This window comes from Crocodylus porosus, unplaced genomic scaffold (assembly GCF_001723895.1).
Source record: "Crocodylus porosus isolate Cpor-Errol unplaced genomic scaffold, CroPor_comp1, whole genome shotgun sequence".
Classification (NCBI taxonomy): Eukaryota; Metazoa; Chordata; order Crocodylia; family Crocodylidae; genus Crocodylus; species Crocodylus porosus.
In genome coordinates this window covers 15,033,080-15,052,697 of record NW_017728949.1, presented here as the reverse complement: position 1 = coordinate 15,052,697, position 19,618 = coordinate 15,033,080, and the positions used below count along the sequence as shown (strand labels likewise).

At 44.5% G+C, this 19,618-nt stretch overlaps 1 protein-coding gene across 1 annotated transcript in view; it reads left to right on the top strand.

The window, feature by feature from the left end:
- USP40 (ubiquitin specific peptidase 40) overlaps window positions 1–19,618 on the top strand; it is a 48,776-nt gene that overhangs the window by 26,785 nt on the left and 2,373 nt on the right. Inside the window, exons 20-31 of the mRNA XM_019553922.1 lie at window positions 1,695–1,783; window positions 3,280–3,366; window positions 6,729–6,765; window positions 9,047–9,111; window positions 9,660–9,734; window positions 11,308–11,434; window positions 13,477–13,571; window positions 14,727–14,845; window positions 15,198–15,263; window positions 15,526–15,736; window positions 18,297–18,392; window positions 19,418–19,512. Of these exons, the coding sequence (XP_019409467.1) occupies window positions 1,695–1,783; window positions 3,280–3,366; window positions 6,729–6,765; window positions 9,047–9,111; window positions 9,660–9,734; window positions 11,308–11,434; window positions 13,477–13,571; window positions 14,727–14,845; window positions 15,198–15,263; window positions 15,526–15,736; window positions 18,297–18,392; window positions 19,418–19,512 (1,162 nt within the window). The remainder of the gene's footprint in view (window positions 1–1,694; window positions 1,784–3,279; window positions 3,367–6,728; window positions 6,766–9,046; window positions 9,112–9,659; window positions 9,735–11,307; window positions 11,435–13,476; window positions 13,572–14,726; window positions 14,846–15,197; window positions 15,264–15,525; window positions 15,737–18,296; window positions 18,393–19,417; window positions 19,513–19,618) is intronic.

The following is a 19,618-nucleotide window of genomic DNA, read 5'->3' as shown; positions in this document are numbered from 1 at the left end:
TAGCTCCAGTATGGCATGATATACTTTGAACTGTGTGCTGGATTTCTGGTGCTTGAGAGGAGAGGAACTAGTCAATGGTATGTACCAGTTGTTGGTCTGGATAAACACGACCCACCCCGCCCCCCGGTCCCGCTCTGCGTTGAGCCAGCATGCCACGTGATGGGAGAGGCCCGGTAAGCGTGGGAGGGTAAGATTCCCTCCCAACCAAAGGGAAGGGATATGGGGGGCAGATCAAGGCCCTTGCAGTGAGGGAGGGAGTGGGACAGGAGCTGAGGTAGGCGCTACCCAGCCAGGGCGAGGTACAGGACAGAGCTATGGTTTGTCCATGTGGGGCAGCTTCCGCTGCTATGCACACCCTGGAAGGGCATGGGGTGAGGGTGGAACTGCAACTGTCGGCTGGAGCCAGGCTCTTCCCAGAACATTGGGGCTGTGCTTTGAGCTGTGGGGCTGTGCTCCAGGTACATGGGAGCTGTGCTTGGGAGTGGGAGGTTATGGTGGAGGCTGCAGCAACCCCATATTTTGCTGTAGTCCCTCCATAGCCCCCTTCCAGCACTGCCACCACCCACCCCAAGCACAGCCCTGAGCGCAGCCCCCACACGCTGGGAAGAGCCTGGCCCCAGCCCACAGCTGCAACCCCCCACCCCTTCCCTGTGCAGACCCAGGGCACACACCCCCATGCCCTCCTGTGCATGCATGCAGCAGCAGAAGCTGCCACCTCACACCCACTAGACGAGCTGTGACTCCCTCCCACGCCCTGCCTTATGCCACCTCACCCCGGCTGGGCAGCACCTGCCCCAGCCCCTGCCCCACTCACTCCGTCGCTGCAGGGGCCTTGATCTGCCCCCCCATCCCCTTCCTTCCCCCCTCCCTTTCTACCACATCAGACTTACCAGCTGCACGCAGCTCTCCATGCTGTCAGGCTATGCTCCTTGCTGCCTACATGCTGCGCTGTGGCTGGACATGTACACATGCATTTATTGGCCATATCAGGACAATTTCTGATGCAATCAATTTTTTATTATATCGGTGCATCTCTATTAAATATGGTTCATCCCTGCCTTAATGACAGTTTACTTGTTTTTTAAATCAAACAAATTGCACTACTGTGAAAATGCAGTTATCAGAATCTATCACTGTACAGGTTTCCTTCGCTTTATGTGGGTTCTGTATGTGCGAATATGCGATGAGCCTTTTTATACCAAAAAATTGTTATATGCAAGGTAAATTCACTCTTATGCAATTGGCGTGGTGGAAGCCCCTAGTCAGCTGCTTTGTGCAGTGCATTGTGGGAGTGACACACACCAAAATATAGTCTCCTGTGCGGATCTGTGCTCCTTGCTCATCTGTCACACACATTTCTGCAGTTGCCATCTGCATTATGATAATGCCCTGTGCTTGTGTGTGCTGTTTGCTGTTGGTAAGTACCAAAATTGTCTTGTAAAAGTGGTAGAAATGAGTTTGGGGGTCAGTACAGTCGAGGTCTTGGAACATATCCCTATTTGTTACCTTCTAAAGTGTGTTTCCCTTTATGCTAATTCGACTTACGTGCTGTTTTCCAGGAATGCAAGTACAGCATTAAGCAAGGGAAACCTGTACATTTTGGTCACCTTTTTAATGAACAGGCCAACAGCTCTAATACTTTATGGAATGAAACTTTTCTTATGGTGCTTTTTCCTGTTCTTTTCTCCCTGAAGTGCCAGAGGATTACACTGTCAAAGAAGCAGAGCTGAAGATGGGAAGCTTGCTGGGACTGTGCCATGGAAAAGCTCCAACTTCCACTCAGGTAAAACCTTAAGAATGCTAAACAAAACAAAGCTTATTTGTGATTTGCATTTACATGGCTACTTCTTTGTTTTCTTCTTGCCATAGCATGGTATGCAAATAGAGATGTGTTCATTGATGAGAGGTAGTGTATTTCTGTTTTGAAAACCTACGAGCTTCAGTTATTTCATAGACATTAGGGCTGAAAGGGACCTCGGAAGATCATCGAGTCCATCCCCCTGCCCCAGGGGCAGGAAGACAGCTAGGGTCAGAAAGATCCCAGCAAGATAAATGTCCAAATGCCTCTTAAAGGAGTCCAGAGTAGGTGCTTGTACCACCTCTGGAGGCAGTCTGTTTCAGGCCTTGGGGGCTCAGATAGCAAAGAAGTTCTTCTTTGTGTCCAGCCTGAAATGGGAGGTTTGGGAGGCTTTTGTGACTGTTTGACCTTGTCATCCCTTGAGGTGCTCTGGTGAACAGGCATTCCCCAAGATCCTGATGTACACCCCTTATGTACTTATAGGCAACCACCAGATCCCCCCTGAGCCTGCACTGTTCCAGGCTGAAGAGTCCTGTAGCTCTCAGCCTCTCATCATAGGGCCTGTTCTCCTGCCCTCTGATCATAAGCGTGGCTCCCCTCTGGACTCGCTCAAGCTTCTCCACCTCCTTTTTGAATTGTGGAGCCCAGAATTGGATGCAGTACTCCAGTTGCGACCTCACTAAGGCCAAGTACAGCGGGAGGATGACATCCTGGGATTTGCATGAGAAGCATCTGTGGATGCAAGCCAGAGTTTTGCTTGCTTTATTAGCTGTGACATCGCATTTCCTGACCCCCAAGTCCCTTTTGGCTGTGGTGCTAGCAGGTGTAGCACTGCCAAGCTTATAAGCGTGCTGCGGGGTTTTTTTCCCCCAAGGTGTAGTACCTGGTATTTTTTGGTGTTGAACACCATCAGGTTTTCATTCACCCACTTTCTGGGCCTCTCTAGGTCAACCTGGATCACCATCCTATCCTCACGTGTGGACGCTTTACCCCAAAGTTTGGAGTCATTGGCAAACTTGGCCAGTCTGCTTCTGATACTAGTGAAGCGGGCTTCTGTTACTAGTCCAGCATCTCTCCTTATTTCAAAATGTATTACTTTCAAAGTCAAGTTATGTCTTGCAAAGTGTAACGTACCAAAGTGTTTCAGAATGCTGTTTTGTATTCATGGGTGGGCTGAGGTGGAAAAGATAATTCTGTTGATAACGTTAAATACACAATCTATTTATCTGAGATTAAAATCAACACAACTCTAATTATCTGTTTATCTTGGATCAACAGAAATACATGATCTAAAGGTTTAGATAAGCAGCTATGATAGACTCTCCTTATTTGTACTTGATCTAAAGTAGACTGTCTCATCCTTCAGCTCCAAAATAAGGTTATAAGAATACATTGGGTTTGTATCTAAATGCACAATAATGTTCCACAGCTTGGTGACTGATGCATCTAATAATTTTCTTTTCTTTTTTCCTTAACAAAAGCTCTTCTTGTATTTTGTTATTGGAAATGATCTACAGGCAGTCCCAGAAATGGAGATAGTTGTTGAAGAGACTGCCACTGTGAAAGAGGTGAGTACATAAGTTCCTTTCCTTCATTGCTTGGGCTATTGGCAACACATAGGGGGTGCACTTGGGTGCACGTAAACCCCTTGCAATTGGCCAATGCTGCCAGTGGCACCTGCAGGCAGTTGCTGCTTGCCCCTCCCCCCACCCCATGCCGCCAGCACTGCCGATGGCACCTGCAGGTGGTCACAGATCGCTGCTGGACGCTGCCAGTGGTGCCTGCGGGTGGTCACCAACCCCTGGTCAGCACTTGAGGTTCAGCAAAGACAAGTGCAAAGTCCTGCACTTAGGACAAAACAGTCCCATGCACCAGTACAGGCTGACTGGCTGGGCAGCAGCTCTGCAGAAAAAGACCTGGTGGTTACAGTGGACAATTAGTTGAATATGAGCCAGCGGTGTGCCCTTGTTGCAGAGAAGACTAAGGGCATACTGGTGTGCATTGGTAGGTGTGTTGCCAGTAGTCAAGGGAAGTGATTATTCCCCTTTTATTCAGCAATGGTGAGGCCAAATCTAGAGAACAGTTTTGGGTCCCCCACTACAGAGAGGATGTGGACCAATTGGAGAGAGTCCAGCAGAGGGCAACAAAAATGGTGAGAGGGCTGGGACACATGACTTCCAAGGAGAGGCTGAGGGAACTGGGCTTATTTAGTCTAGAGAAGAGATGACTGAGGTGGGATTAAATAGCAGCCTTCAGCTACCTAAGTGGGGTTCGAAAGAAGATCGAGCTAGATTGTTCTCGGTTGTGGCAGATTGCAGAACAAGGAGCAATGGTCTCAAGTTCAGCAAGGGAAGTTTAGGTTGCATATTAGAAAGAATTTTCTCACTAGGATGGTGGTGAAGCACTGGAACAGGTTACCCAGAGAGGTGGTGGAATCTCCATCCTTGGAGGTTGTCAAGATCTAGTTAGGCAAAGCCTTGGCTGGGATGATCCAGTTGGGGATGGTCCTGCTTTGAGCAGGGGGTTGAACTAGATGTGACCTCCTGAGGTTCCATCCAATCCTAATTTTCTATGATTCTAACACTCAAGAACTTAGGCTTTTTTGTGGGCATCATGGCAAGCAAGAGTTTAAAGGAGGGATTTGGAGGAGGAAAGTGAGATAGCCCTGGAGATATTTATATGGGTAGGAACCTACCTAACTTACAGTGAGAGAGAGCAGTTTTCACAGCCTGCTTACAGTGCACAGAGGTGATTTCATGGGCATTTTGCAGTGGCCCCACTTTTCAGTGCTGATTGGCACAAGGGGGCAGCTGCTGCCTTTTGTGCCACCCTGGCAGCTGGCACTTCACCCTAAGCAGGCTGTATGTCTGGGCTGCAGCTGCAGCAAGGACCACTGGCTCTCACTGGGGAGCCAGCATTTTATTTTTATGAAGTTTTTTTTGTTTGATTTCCTGGGAACTGTCAACCAATGCCATTTTTCATGGAGACTGCTGTTTTTCATGGTTTCTGTGAAAATTGCAAAACTGTGTTTTGAGCAGGTTCGTACTTATGAGGTAGTCTTGCAGCTCTTCCCAAGAGTATGAGGGTCAGTAAGGGAGAAAACACAAAAGCGCTTACTTGAAACTCCAAAGTGGCTAGTATAGCCTGGCCTCCATGAACCAGTATCAGTATTCTGATAGTGAATTAGAGGCAGTAGGCTGGGAAGGGCCTTGGAATGGAGGTGACTAGCTTATTTTTGAGGTTGGGGAAGGAAAGTTAGTTTGTGGATTCAAAGAAAGAGATGACATGTTGACAGACAAAAAAGAACACTTTTTTAAAAGCAGCATTTTGAATGGATATAAATGGATCAGTAAAGGTTGGGGATGTCATATATTTGGCATTGTTGGGGAAGGAAAAAGAAACAAGCTTTGCTTCTGCCACGGGCACAAACCCCTAGCACAGAACCACTTTGACTGTTATAGTTGCAGTCTAAAAATAATTAGGGCAGGGGGCTGAGCCTTTAAATCACTGGCTTTATATTTTAGAAAAAGAAAAGTTTGGGAGAAAAGGACAATGTCAGCTTCATAAAGCAGAAGTCACTTCAGTAGAGTGGCAAACTGACAGTACAGATCTATTTTTCTGACAGGCTACACACAAACAGAAAGGTGGCTAGCTATATTTGTTTGAAGTTGGAGAAAAGTTAGGGGATTTGATGAAGTAATTTGTGGCCTATGTAAGCTCATATCTGCTTGAGCTATTTAGTCTCTGACTTGGGGGCAGGGAATTATTTGAGCCCATGGGCCACATAGACAGTTCTGGGGAGCTGCTGTGGGCTGGTCAGCTTCCCCCTCTCTCCTTCCCCCACAAAAACCCGGGGCCCGCATGCCCTGCGGTTCCTCCCCACCACTGCCAACAGTGCACAGCCCCAGCCCTGAGCTGCCCCACTCTGGACCTGCCTTGGCTGGAGCAGACCGGCCAGAACCAATATGTAAAGCCCCATCCTGCACCTGCTGCGGACCACCTGCCCTCACTGAGCAGTGGCAGTGGCCAGGCAGAAGCTGCTGCTCCGTGTGAGGGAAAAGCTGCCCCTTCCCTTCACTGCCGCTGGGCCCTTCCTGCTGCAGCTGCCCATGCCTGGGCTGCCGTGCACCTCCTGTCCACCACTGTCACCCTTGCCTCCAGACTACCCAGCGAGGCAACAGTGGTAGTGCAGAGGAGCACCAAGACAGCCTAGGCATGGACTCTGGGCAGCTGGATCAAGAAGGACCCAACAGTCCTTTCCCCCACTTCAGCCTGGCTGCTGCCACTGCTGCTGCTGTTGCTCAGTGTGGGCGAGGTGAGTCTGGAGCTAGTGTGGTGTGGGCCAGGGTCAGAGCTAGGTGCGCAGGTTCCAGTTGGTCTGCTCCACTGGGTCAAATCCAGAGTGGGCACAAGGTGGGCCAGGATTGGGCCTGTGTGCAAAAGTCCCCACGAGTATCACAGGCCTGGGGTCAGCAGTAGCTGGAAGGGGCCATTGCTTGGGCTGCCTAGAAAGGCAGTCCAACTGTGGAACTGCCCCATACCTGGTGTGTGCCTCGGGGCAGTGGGACACACCACAGATATGATGGTGCCTGGGCCAGGTGGGACCAAGGGACCTGCCACAGACCAAGGAAAGTCCTTGGTCCCACCTGGCCCAGGCGCCATCATATCTGTGGCCCCTCATTGTGTGGAAGGGGCCATTGCTTGGGCTGCCTAGAAAGGCAGAGTAAATTAAGATGTCTCATTTTCCATTAAATGAAGACCGTTCTTATATTTGAAAAGCTCAGAAGAGACTTTACAAGCAGTTAGTCTTAATAACATAATTGTGCTGTCCCAGTCGCTAGCAAAGAACCAGATTAGTTTTGTAAACAAAGCAGTTGCCCATGAGGAAATTTTCACCATGTTTTGTTTTGATTTTTTTTTTTTCTTTCAGTGCCTAAACTTAATGCTGGAGAAATCTGGGTTACCAGGTTAGTTGTCTGTATGTTCTAAGGATATTTTTAGTACTGCCGCCTGGGGCCAGCAGCAGCCTTAAACTCTTCATGGCTGTGTAACAGCCTAAAAATAATTGCAGTCTGAATTGATAAATGGCTGAGAATTGCTGGGCAGTTACAGGAGTGAGGTGTAGAATGAAAGAAGCCACACAACAGGGGTGGGCATTGTTTTTGGGCAGAGTGCCAAAAACACCTGCAACCTCCACTTGGAAGATGTTGGTGTGCCAGGGGCAGATGGCGGGGCAACTGCCAGGGGTCCAATCCTTGTTTTGGCAGCACAGCCCTAGCCCCTTCCCTAAGGTGCGAGTGCCAATCGAAGTGCCTTCACATGCCATGCTCTAGCATGTGTCCAGGGGTTGCTCAGTAGGACTGTGCGAAATTTCTCTGGCAGCTTCTTTTCGATGCTGTTTCACCTCATTTTGAGTTCAAAACAGCAAAATCAAAACAAAATGAGGCAAGTTGAATTGTTTTGAAATTTTCAAAATGTTTTGAGTTTCAAAACTCAAGCTGGGCTTGCCTGAAGGGAAACAGAAACTTAAGTAAGGAGAGGGAGGGGGGAAGGTGGGGGAAGGAGTGCTCTCACTATTGACTATGTAGCTGGCCAGTGACTGTCAGTCATCCTTCTCTGAGGTCCCTTCCAATCACAGTGTTCTAGGGGAGGGATAGAAAAACTGCATAAAAGGAAGCAATGTTTGAATTGCTCTGCTTTCTGCCTTGGTGTCAGTGGAGTGAGGGCGCACCTTAACATACACACAGTGTCACCCACCCATGTCATGAGTTTTGCCTGTCAGCAGCCAGAGGTGCAGGGTCCCAGAACCCAGATTTCCCCTGCACCTATCTCCTTAACAGCTGTCGGACTTCGTGGCCGCAGCAGGGCATAGCAGACCTGCAGTTTTCACTGTCCTGTGCCCCAAGACGGACATAGTTCCACAAGCACCCATGTCATGAGTTTTTGCCTGTCAGCAGGCAGAGGTGCAGGGCCCCAGAAGCCCCTGCACCTATGTCCTTGAAAGCTGGCAGGCTTCATGGCCTCAGCAGGGGCTAGCAGGCCTGCAGCTTTCACCCTGCTGCGCTTTAACACGCAGTGTCACCCATGTCACGAGTTTTGCTTGTCCCCAGCTTGAGGTGCAGTTTCCCCCAAGCCCCTGCACCTATCTCCTTGAAACTTGGGCTTCGTTGCCTCAGCGGGGCCTAGCAAGCCTGCAGTTTTGACTCGGCTGTGGCTTAACACACACACGTGACGCAAGTTTTTTGCTTTTGAGACTTTGAGGTGCAGCTTCCCTGAAACCTCTGCACCTGTCTCCTTGAAACTTGGCAAGCCTCATGCCCTCACAAGGGGCTACTATTCCTGCAAGTTTCAATCAAATCAGGCCGGAAAGGACAAAGTTATAGGCTGTTTCGAGCTTCCCCATAATAGCCTATGGGCAAAACAGCAAAACTGTTTTGACAAAACGGAACAGCAGTTTCAAACTGAAACGAAATTCAAAACGAAACGCTGTTCCATCAAAACGCAAGTTGAAATGGAACGGTGCCATTTCATGCAGCCCTATTGCCCAGCCCTTTCTTACAATCTCACTCTGATAAAGTTCAGCCTTTGTGTGACTACTCTTAAATCGAATGCATACTTTGTACTCTTATCTAAATAGGACAAAGATCACCCTTGATTTTTGTAGTCATACCCTCTTTTGATTCAAGAGTAATAATTAACATATTATGGTAACAGAACTACTGTATGCTGACACCATCTAGCATAAATTCTTCAGATCTTGGAGGCCATAATTTTTATATCATCAAATCTGTCACTTTAAAAAACTTAAGTGTGTGTGTGTGTGTGTGTAGAACAAACTTACCTACAATAACATTTTAAAATTTTCACAGTGGAAACCTTTTTTTCTCTGTTGCTTTTTTTTGTTGTTGTTTTCTCCATGTTTGACAGTATTTTGTAAATCTGGCAGTTCTGTTTCCTCTCCACACTTATCTCCTTTTTAGGAGAGGTGGGAGTGGCAGTTCTTATAAATGCTCTTCTCATTGGCTAAATATGACAGTTATTTTGAAAACAGCAAAAACATTGCAGAGAACTGGAGAAAAGTAACACCTAAAGCTAATTTTATTTCTTTAAAACTTGTTGTCCCTTATAATTTCTTAGAGTTTACAAGTGTTGTGAGAAGTGTATGAATTATTGAAACTTACTAAAACTATGTTTACATATTTTGTAATCATATTTTTGGTAAATATTTTCATTGTTCTGATTTTGCAGGTGACAGCTGGCATTTGAGAAGGATTGACTGGTGCTATGAAGCTGGAGAGGCATTAAGTGAGGAAGTAAGAGGACCTATATTTTTACTTTAAAAACAAAAAACATTGTTTTTTATTTTTGAGGCATTATATATGAACAAGCATGTATAGTGCTTCTAGGTCTGTGGTATGGTAATGACCACCGGTCCTTTAGTTTGGTGATGTATCAAGAGTGTGCTGTACATATATCTGTATGTCTTTTTATTTTCACTGGCTACTGTTAAGTGTCTTCCATACAATTTTTTCTTGAAGTCTTGGGTTGATACATACCAAGAGGTTTGAGTTCCACTGATGAAAAGCAGGGAGCATTTTTTGTTAATGTACGCTTCATCGGAAATGAGAACTAGAGAGCATTAGTGCACACTAATGGTATCCTTGAAATTCAGGTCAGTAGGGAAGATTTTTACATTGGTTCAGATGAGCTGGCAAAAAATGGCTGAAATTTAGAAAACATTTGTGCACTCCTGTATGGAAAAACAAAGTGCTATGGTTGTAAGCAATGCACATTTAAAAAGGCTTTGCAAAAGTAAAACCAACTTGCTTAATAAAACACAACATGCTTTCTGCTCCCACAGAACGCCACTTTGAAAGAGGTCAATGTCTGCAATGGCGATACATTGGTTATAACTGAAGGGAAACTTCCACCAAAGGTAAAAGTCAGACTGCAGCATTTGGTGAGCTATTTTTAGTGGTTTACTACTTTCAGAATTTCTCACTCAGTCTAAAATTATTTTAGGGGATACTGTTAATCATTTATTTGACTTTCAGTTTTGAAATAGTTCTGTTTATTCAGTTCAGCATTAGAACCGTTTTTAGTGAATGTACTCTTTTGACTCTTACAGACAAATCTGCCTCGGGACATTTGCATATATTTTTTGTTACGTCAGTGAGAAATTTAAATTAAATTCATTGGTATTCTCTTAGCATGTAAAACAAATGGAAAATAACCTAAAGATTTAGGTAGAGGTGCACTGATACATCGGTCCCATATCGGATCGGCATCGATATAGGGGAAATTGACAGTTAATCGGGGGCTTTTTGGCTGATGTGGCTGATAATGTGGCTGACTTTCAAATGCCCTGTGCATGCCGCTACCTCTGCCTCAGCCCCACTCCCTCCCTCGCTGCAGGGGCCTCAATCTGCTCTCCAAACGCCCCTTCCCTCTCCCCCACCATTGCCTCTTCCCCACAACAGACTTAGCAGCTGGATGCTGTTCTATACACTGCTGGGCTGCATATCGGCGATTGGATCAGTATCAGCCGATTTATGGCTCATTAAAAATTGGCCACTGGTATTGGCCCAAAAAACTCTTATTGGTGCACCCCTAGATTTAGGAACTGTTCCAAAAGCACAAACCTTTACCCTGTTCTTTTCTCCTAAAAACCCTGGAAGTGGATGACTTTTGCTGCTTGTCTTTATAGGTCAGGTCTTATAGTAGGGGTGGGAGGAATTCCAAACTTGACGCCCTCCTTGGGGAATATGTAGTTAGAGATAAGTGGACTCCAAGTGAGGCAGGCTGTTGCCCGTTTCGGGCTCTAAAATCCATGTGGAAGCCAACAAACAGCAAGTTCACATCTCAGACCTCATATTGAAGTACATCTCTCAATGAAGGTGTGGCCACATTTTGTATCTGGTTATTCTCAAATGCATTTAAGCTGTGTAGAGCTTTTTGTAATTCTGCCATGACAAAGATGTAGGGAATAGGCCTACGTTTGAAAGAAGTAGTTGCAAAGTCCTGCTTAAATGTGAAAAGGGATATTTCATCCTAGTTACTACCACTTCCTGATCATCTGAGACTACGTAGCCTCTGGTTAGGTTCCCAAAATGCAAAGCATTGTCACAAAAGATAGAAACGCTTCATCTTAAGACCAGATGTGGTCTTTGTCAAATCTCATCCTTTTTCATCACGTTATGTGAATTAAGCCTCAGCAAGCTAGTTCTTTGTCTGTCCACTGCCACAGGAGTACATAGAGTGTTAGTGATAGGACTGGTTTGTTACGCTGAAGACACTTGCTAGTGTTTCTTCACCAACCCTTTCAGGTGGTTTTGACGCAGGTAGAATGTGAGGTGATGTAAGGTGGTATCATAAATCAAGTCTTTTTACCCCAGATAAATTTTGGAGGGAAAATTAAACACTTCCTGTTGAAACACAAATGAACTTCACTCATTTTCCATATAACAAGTGGAATATTAAGCATTTTTTTCTCTCACTTTTTTTTGCAGGGTTTCCTGAAAGTACCCATCTGGTGGTATGAACCTTTGATTTACTATGGACATCAAGAGCCTATTCAGAACCAAGTGAATGGCGTGACCTGTAAAATAGGGGATTTGGAAGTATCTTCAGCTGGAAGTGAGTATGATCACTTTGTGAAAGGGACTATGTGCAAGGTCTGCCTGTGAGTGTGGAAGACTGGACTAAATTATCCAGGAAGATCTTTCCTATGTTTCTAGTTATAAATGTCTAGGCATGAAGGTTTCTGAGAATTTCATGAGCAGAGCTGATTGCCTTCATCAGTACTTGCTGGAGTTTTACTTGAAGGGCATAGGGCTTTCTCAGTCCTGGTTGTCTTCTGAAAACTTTAATTTCTTATGTAACCTCTTGAGTCTAAATCTCTATAAGCTGTTGAGAGAGACACAACTATGGTATGGGTTTTAATAGTAATGCATACATTGTTTTCATCCATATAAAATATATGCTCTTTTAAAACTAGTTAAAATCAGACAAAATAACTTAAAGTAGGGAAATCAAATCGGGCAGAGATGAAATGAAATAAAACCAGGGAACAGTGCAACTTCCCCAAAAAACAAACTTCTATTGAAGCTCCTTCTAAACTAAAATTTCCCTCAGTGCTGAACTTCTTGTGCAGAACAACATCCCTTTTTCCTTTTTGATTTATCTCTTCAGTGTCACTCTTGTTACTGGCTTGCACTATGTCTAAGATTCACTTTTCTTCTAGAATTTTTTGCTTGGTGTATAAGAAGGTGCATAGGCATTGGCAAAAGTTTCTTTCAATAGTTCTTGCTACTCTATACTTCCAACTTAATATTGCTAACAAGCATCACATCTTTTTACCTATATAAGATATGCAGCTGTAGCAAGCTTCATAGAATTTTTTCGGTTACAAAATTTCACTGAGGATACCATGTTTCATAGTTTCTAGGGTTGGAAGGGACCTGAGGAGATCATCAAGTCCAACCCCCTCCCGTGGCAGGAAAGAGTACTGGGGTCAAATGACCCCAGCGAGGTGTTCATCCAGCTTCCTTTTAAAGACCCCAGGGTAGGAGCCAGCACCACTTCTCTTGGAAGTTGGTTCCAAATCCTAGCCGCCCTGACAGTGAAGTAGCTCCTCCTGATATCTAGTCTGAATCTACCCTCTGCCAGCTTGTGACCATTATTTCTTGTCACTCTTGGTAGTGCTCGGGGGAACAGGGACTCCCCCAATGCCTGCTGGTCCCCTCTGATTAGTTTGTAACAGGCCACTAGATCCCCCCTCAGCCTTCTCTTGTGGAGGCTGAACAGGTTCAGGTCCCGTAGCCTCTCCTCATAGGGCCTGCCCTTCTGTCACTGATCATGCGAGTGGCCCTCCTCTGGACCCTCTCCATGCTGTCCACATCCCTCCTGAAGTGCGGTGCCCAGAACTGGACGCAGTACTCCAACTGCGGCCTGACCAGTGTCGCATAGAGGGGGAGGATCACCTCCTTGGACCTGCTCGAGATGCATCTGTGGATGCATGACAAGGTGTGGTTGGCCTTCCTGACTGCCTCCCCACACTACAGGCCCATGTTCATTTTTGCATCAATAATAACTCCAAGATCCTTTTCAGCCTCTGCACAGACAGGAAGGGAGTTCCCCAGCCTGTAGGTTTGGTGCTGGTTCTTCCTCATGTTGGAACATTGTTGGATTCCTGTTTTCTGGTTTTGGACCCGATTTTAACATCCAGCAGTTGAATGGCTGGGCCATTTTATTTTATCATTTTCCATGACCTTTTTTCTATTTCTCAAAGAAAATATTTTTGTTAAAGCAAATGGGAGACAGTGCTTACCTACTCCATGTTTTAAGTAACTAGTTTAAGCAGTGCCTCCGGCATTTTTTGCATTGTTTCTACAAAGTCTTCACTTATGGCTCATAGTAATCTGTCAAACTTGAAATATTACAGTAGGCTGCACTCTTTCCAGTTTTGTATATAACCAAATGTATTGGAGAATGTGTATCAAATGTAAATGCCTGAGGATGATGGTTAAGGAAGTACAGGGCCATGCACTTGACTGGCTTGATTATATAGCAAAGCTCTGCATTTGAACACCAGATTGACAAAAGATTTATCTTTTGTATAGGTGGTGGGGAAAGGAGTTGAACTAAGTTTGCTTTAATGATATCTGTTCTATTTAAAGCTTCTTCAACGTACATCCAAACAGACATGAGGCTTTGTTACATGGGTGATGTAGAAATCTCTGGAGAAGCTTCTTTGGCAGATCTGAAGATTCAGGTTAGTGGCCATCCTTTGTATGTCACAGTGCTACTGTTCTTTCTAGAAGTAAGCTATATTAATACATATTTTTATTTCCTTTTCCCTTGTCTCCAGTATATTCTGATATGGCATTTGCTTATATGCCATGTTCAGTGGTAAGTACCCGAATAGGTGACATGAGCATGTAGCTCACGCATTTCCTTAGTATTTTGTTTAGTGCAGTTGCCATTCTATCTATCACATGTCCCCAGCTGCAAAAAGCCATGCTGTATTTCATTTGAAATTTGATTCTTATGCCTTGTAGGCCTACTTTCTTGCTGTTGTAAAGTGATAAAGAGAATTGCACCTCTACAAACACTACCAAAAGAACCACTTTCCATTTCCACATTGTTCCTGTATTAGTTTTTGTGTTTTCATATGTTGAATTCAACAACTAAAGAAATGCTTTTTGATACTAAGAAGACCTGGTTATGTCATTTGAGAAGGTGCTGGGATTAGCTCCATTGGCTGGAATCTGAGGCGCATTTGTATAATTATTCTGATGTTTTAGCAATCCTGGCCTTTTTGAAAATGAAAAAAATATAATACACTTTAAAAAATAAAAATTCAATTCTAGAAATGCATTATTCAGCCAATTGATTGTTCCATTCACTGCATGGGGGAAAGGTGATATCTTTAATTGTGGTCTATATTAAATCTCACTATTTTAGGTGAGACCAGAGGAGCTTGGTCTTAACCTTAGTAAGCCTCTTATGACCTACTCATGTGGAAGGTGACGTGACATGAACGTGAGAGAAATCACTTGGGAATAAAAATACTGTGCATTTGATCCACCTTTGCAAAAGGGTAAAGGAAGCTTTTTCAGTGCTTGGCTGGATCAGTTTCTTTAGTCTAATTAAATTCAGTTATAAAACCAGAATACAAACAGGAGTGTTTTGAAAATACTTTTCAAAGAATGTCTAATTGTGTGTTTACACTGAGAGAGACTGGGGAGGCAACTTGTCAGATAACCTGGACAGTAATATATGTCTGTCTTAAATTTTCTCTCTGTGTTGCTTATTACTTAAAGAATGCATGGAGAATAAGTCAACTGGATCTCACCATGTGGCATTTCTAAGCTTTTGAAATAAGGCTGGCTGCTAAAAATTATTTAAGAGGTGTTTGCTTTTTCAGGCCATGACCTTGCCATCCTTCCAGGAGTTCAGTGTCCCATCACCAGAGTTTCTCAGAGCCTGGACAGTGGAAAGTAAGCGCCCAGGCAAACTTTTACGAAACAACCAGCAACAACTCAAGTAGGTTTCTCATTGAACGCTCAACCTTCAGTCTGTTACAACGCTACATGAGATGGATTGGTGGAGAAATAAATCAGTTCAGTCAAATGTTAACAGAAAACCCATTCCTGGTAATTTCAATCTTGTGAGTTGAGTAACCATAATAAATTAGGTGGTTTATTTTAGTAACTTGAGGTCTCCTGATTGCTTTCAAGTGTTTATGGGTTGTGCTTATTTTTCAGATTTGTTGGAATGCAGTGTGTGCATAGTGTCCCCAGTAAAATTAAATAGCAGATTTGTGAATTGCAGTTCATGTTTTAAAATATGAAAATGTGTGTGTGATCTTAATAAATCTTATTTCTTTCTTTCCCAGTGAATACAAACTGGGAGGCAAAGCAGAAATTTGCATAGAACCTTTACAGAAAGAAGAGAGCCTTAGGTAAGTACTCTAGTACCTATTGATTATATTCTGTTGCTGTGCATTACAAGATGCAACTCAACCTCACAGTCCTTAAACTAGCATTTTAGATGCTGCAATCCTGACAGAAATATTGTGTGTTAGGAGACTTTTTATTTCAGATCCAAATTAATTTAGTTTTCCGGTTGAAAACTGTTTTTAAAAGTTTCTAATTGGGAGTGTCCTGGAAGCTTGACTCAAGATCTTTATTTTTTCTCCCCCTCCCCCTCTTCCCCGATCACAGCCCCAGTGACTTACTACTTCGAGTACAGATGTGCATACCTGGGGAGAGGGATTATTACTGCTCTGTGGATTTGCTGTGGGATACCTCCAAGGAATGCACAGCATTGGCACTGAGGCAGCGACTTGCTGCACATTATTCTCTTCCGGTGGATAAAATTGAAATTGCTAAATACTTCCCTGAGAAGTTTGAGTGGATGCCAGTATCTAGCTGGGTAAGTTTTGTAATGATAGACGTGCTGTTTTGGACCACAAAGACAGAAGCCACGGGTAGTTAGGAAAGTATTTTAGTTGCCCAGTAGCTATTGTTTACATAAAAAAAGAAGCAAATATATATATTTGGATACATGACTATTTCCTATCAGGGTGATTTGGAAAGTGAATGGTGCTGCTTACTCTTTAAGAGCCTGATCAGCAGGGATCCTGGCTTTCTCTGATTTAAAAATTTGCAAATTCTCTGATTTTTAAAAACCAAAAATCCATGATAAAAATTAAAGGCCCCCCCACAGCTCTCCCCCAGCGCTGATGATGATGCCTCACACTTCCCCCCTCCCCCCCACAGTCTCAGCAGCCCTCCTGATCCCCCTTGCAATAGCCCCCCCAAACCCACAGACATGCAGACAGACACTGACACCCACCCCAGCAAGTAAGTGTGTGTGGAGGGGAAGGGGCGGGGCAGGGCAGGGGAAAGGGAAGGTGCTGTGGAGTAGATTAAGAAGGGGGGAAGTGTGCCCTGGTACCCACTCCCTGGAGCAGGGCCAGGGGGTGAGGGCAGGGATGCCACTCTGGGTCGCACACATGCCGGCCCGCCTGACGGGGTTCACACACGGAGGCTGCCACCACAACTCTGCCAGTGTACCCTTCGCTACCGTGCCATGGCCAACTGCATGGCTTTGTGGGCAAGTGGTGCAGGGTGCAGCAGTGGCAGTGTGGTGGCAACTACTGTGTGTGGGCCACGTACGTGCCACCCGGCTGGGGGGTGGAACGGGGGGCTTGCATGTAGTGGCATGCCCCACAACTGGCTGCATGGCTCCGCAGTGATGCACGGTGGTGGCGGCTACATGCAGGCTTCGGGGGGCTTTGCGGGCAAGTGCTGCCACCATAGAGCCATGAACTTCGCCCCTGGATCCTTGAGGTAAGTGGAGCTTGAAGGCTGTGGGGCAGGGATGGGGAAGATGGTTGGGGGCTGAGGGAGCAGGGGGTGCTGCTAGCCCCAGGTGGCACACTACAGCTGGGAGCAGATCCAGGGGGTGAGGGCAGGGGTGCCCCTCTGCGGGGGCGGCTTTGCAGCCAGCCGCCGGGCAGCAGCGGCAGTGTGGTGGTAGCCAGGTAGCACGCAGCCATCCCCACCACCATTCTGTGCTGCACCACTGCTGCTGGCTACACAGCTTGGAGCACGTCTCTGTGGCGGCAGTGGGAGGTTTTATACTCAGTGGCAGTCACCGCTGGCACGGGCGGCCCCACAGGTACTCAGCAGTGGCTGCCCATGCCAGCAGTGACTGCTGCTGCATACAAAACCTCCTGCTGCCACTGTGGAGCCATGCTCGGAGCTGTGAGGCCAGCAGCAGTGGTGCAGCACAGAATGGTGGTGGGGATGGCTGTGTGCCACTGCCACCCAGCAGCTGACTGCAGAGCGCTGGGCATAGCTCTGTGGTGGCAGTGGGAGGCTTTTTTAGGCAATAGCTGTCATCACTGACACAGCCCTCCAGGTAGGTGGCAGCAGCTGCTGTGTGTGAGCTTGTGCCATGTGTTCAACTTAAGATGCTGTACAAAATAGTCCCAAAGATGTGCTATATTAGATGTGGTCAACATCTTTGTGGCTGGCTTGTAATTTTATGGTAACAAGTTTGCTAAACATGTGGCACATTGCAGTTTATGACATGCTTAACCCTGTAATTATGCTGTAAATGTAATGTCTCCCAGGGGCACAGTAAAGCCTTTTGAGGTAGATAATGCGTATTGATTGCATAATAAACACATCTACCACCTATCATGTTATAGTAATTGTTTGTGTGATTGAACTGCTTCCCTGCTTTGTAGACATACGTGTTATTCCATGCTTAATTCTAATTCAGTTGGCATCTTATTATGTACAACACATCCTCAGTTATCTGATGGAATTTTTTTTCCTTTTTTGCTAAGTTGGAACTGTTGGCATTTTGTAATAAATTCTTTTCTTTTTAAAGTTACTTATTTAATACAATATTACATCTTTACTTTTAAGTAAAGATCTTATTATAGCCTTACTGTACAGAAATTTGGAGCATTCATGCTCATCTGAATAAATTCCGCTATTTGAACTGCTTTTCAGCAGTAGTTTCCAAAGGGGTTTAGATAACCAAATGTATACCATCCTGGAGGCATGGTTTGCTTTTTCTTTTTTTCCAGACCATAGCTGCAAGGTTTGGAATTGTGGAAATTATGTAAAGTTCTGTATGGATAACATGAGATGAAGTCATTTCTCACCTTGCTATAAAACATATCCTGTAATTAAAGATCTTTAAAAAAATACACTTATAAATACAGTGTCATGTAATTGTTCTTAAGGTCAAAAAGGTATGAAGAGTACGTGTGTGAAGAGGAGAGAGATTACAAATATGGGGGAATATTTAATGTAAGTCCTAAGTTGTTAAGGGTAGTTGATGCCAGGAATTTTATGCCTTTAGAAGGAGAAGCCCCAGCAAAGATCAGCTGAAGAATCTCCCTGAGAGATCAAAGCCATCTTGAGTATTGGACATGTGAACACTGATGCTTTTTTTTTTTTCTTCTTTTCAGACCCAGCAAATTTCAAAGAGAAAAAGAAAAAAAAAACAGGAGAGTCTACACTCAGCACCCTATCATCTGAAAGATGGAGATATTATTGGTGTGAAGGTAAATTATTTTGGAATGAACATGATGATTAAAATAACTTGGGTTTTACAGCCTCTAATGGTGCCAAATAAGTATTAATCTCTTCACCAGCTTAATGCCTTCATCTGTAGAGATCCTACTTATCCTGTCCATGATCTTGTACCTGCTGCAATAGTTTCCTTTTATCCTCTGAGACCTTTCCCATCTGTTCTCAGCTCATGCCTACTGCTATAGTTTCAGCTCTACAGACTTTTATCCAGTTCCTGTTACTAGCATTTGACAAGCACTCCTCAGAGGCTACTTAGTTGATCTGTCCTTACTAACAATGAATCAATATTTGTTCTTTACTTATGGATGTGTCCTGCCCTATTCTGTAAAGGCCCTACCATGCATTCAAATTAAAGCTGGGTAGAAACCAGCTATAAAGTTGTTACATGTTTTCAAGCAGTAACTTTTGTAGCTGGTTCTGGATGGGGTGTGATAATTACTTTGCATGTGTAGCTGGTCTAAATGTATTGTGAGATTTAACTAGTTAATTGCATAATGTATGTGACAGAGGACTAATTATGAACTGGAGAAATAATCGTAGGAGGGAAGAGGTGTGCGTTCAAAAATAAAATCTGATTTCAAATTTAAATGAGTCCTTCACATTTTCCAGGGCAAGTATTAAAACTGTTAATTGCATAGTTTAAAAAATGAAAATTATTACTTGGAGGTAAACTGAACAAACTTGTTTGTTTGGGAAAGCAATATAAATAAGTAATGTAAATTTCAGGCTTCCAAGGAATAATGTCGCCCAGGTTTGTCATGGTGGTTAGGCCGTGAAGAAAAAGTGTTTATACTGGTATACTGTCAAATTCAGAAAGCCAACTGAAAAGCGGGTGGGTGTTCATTTTTTCTTAAATCCTTCAGATTCATTAAATCTAACTGGCTGTTGTAACGTTTGTAAATGTTTGGACAAAAATAAATTATCAATCAGATCTGGAACTGTGATGTATTATAGAATCGTAAAATACATTGGTGAACTTATTGTTTTCTGGCAACAGAATCTTTTACTTGATGACAATAAGGACTTCAGTACCATGAGAGATGATATTGGAAAAGAGAAGCTGAGGCAACTTGCTGTGGAAAAAAAGAAAAGGTATTCTACTGTTTGCATTTTTTTATGTTCTCAAACCTGTAAATGGTTTTGCCACCTTTCATAGGTTCTCTTACCTTGTTGTTTTGTCTGAGGCATAAGATGTTAC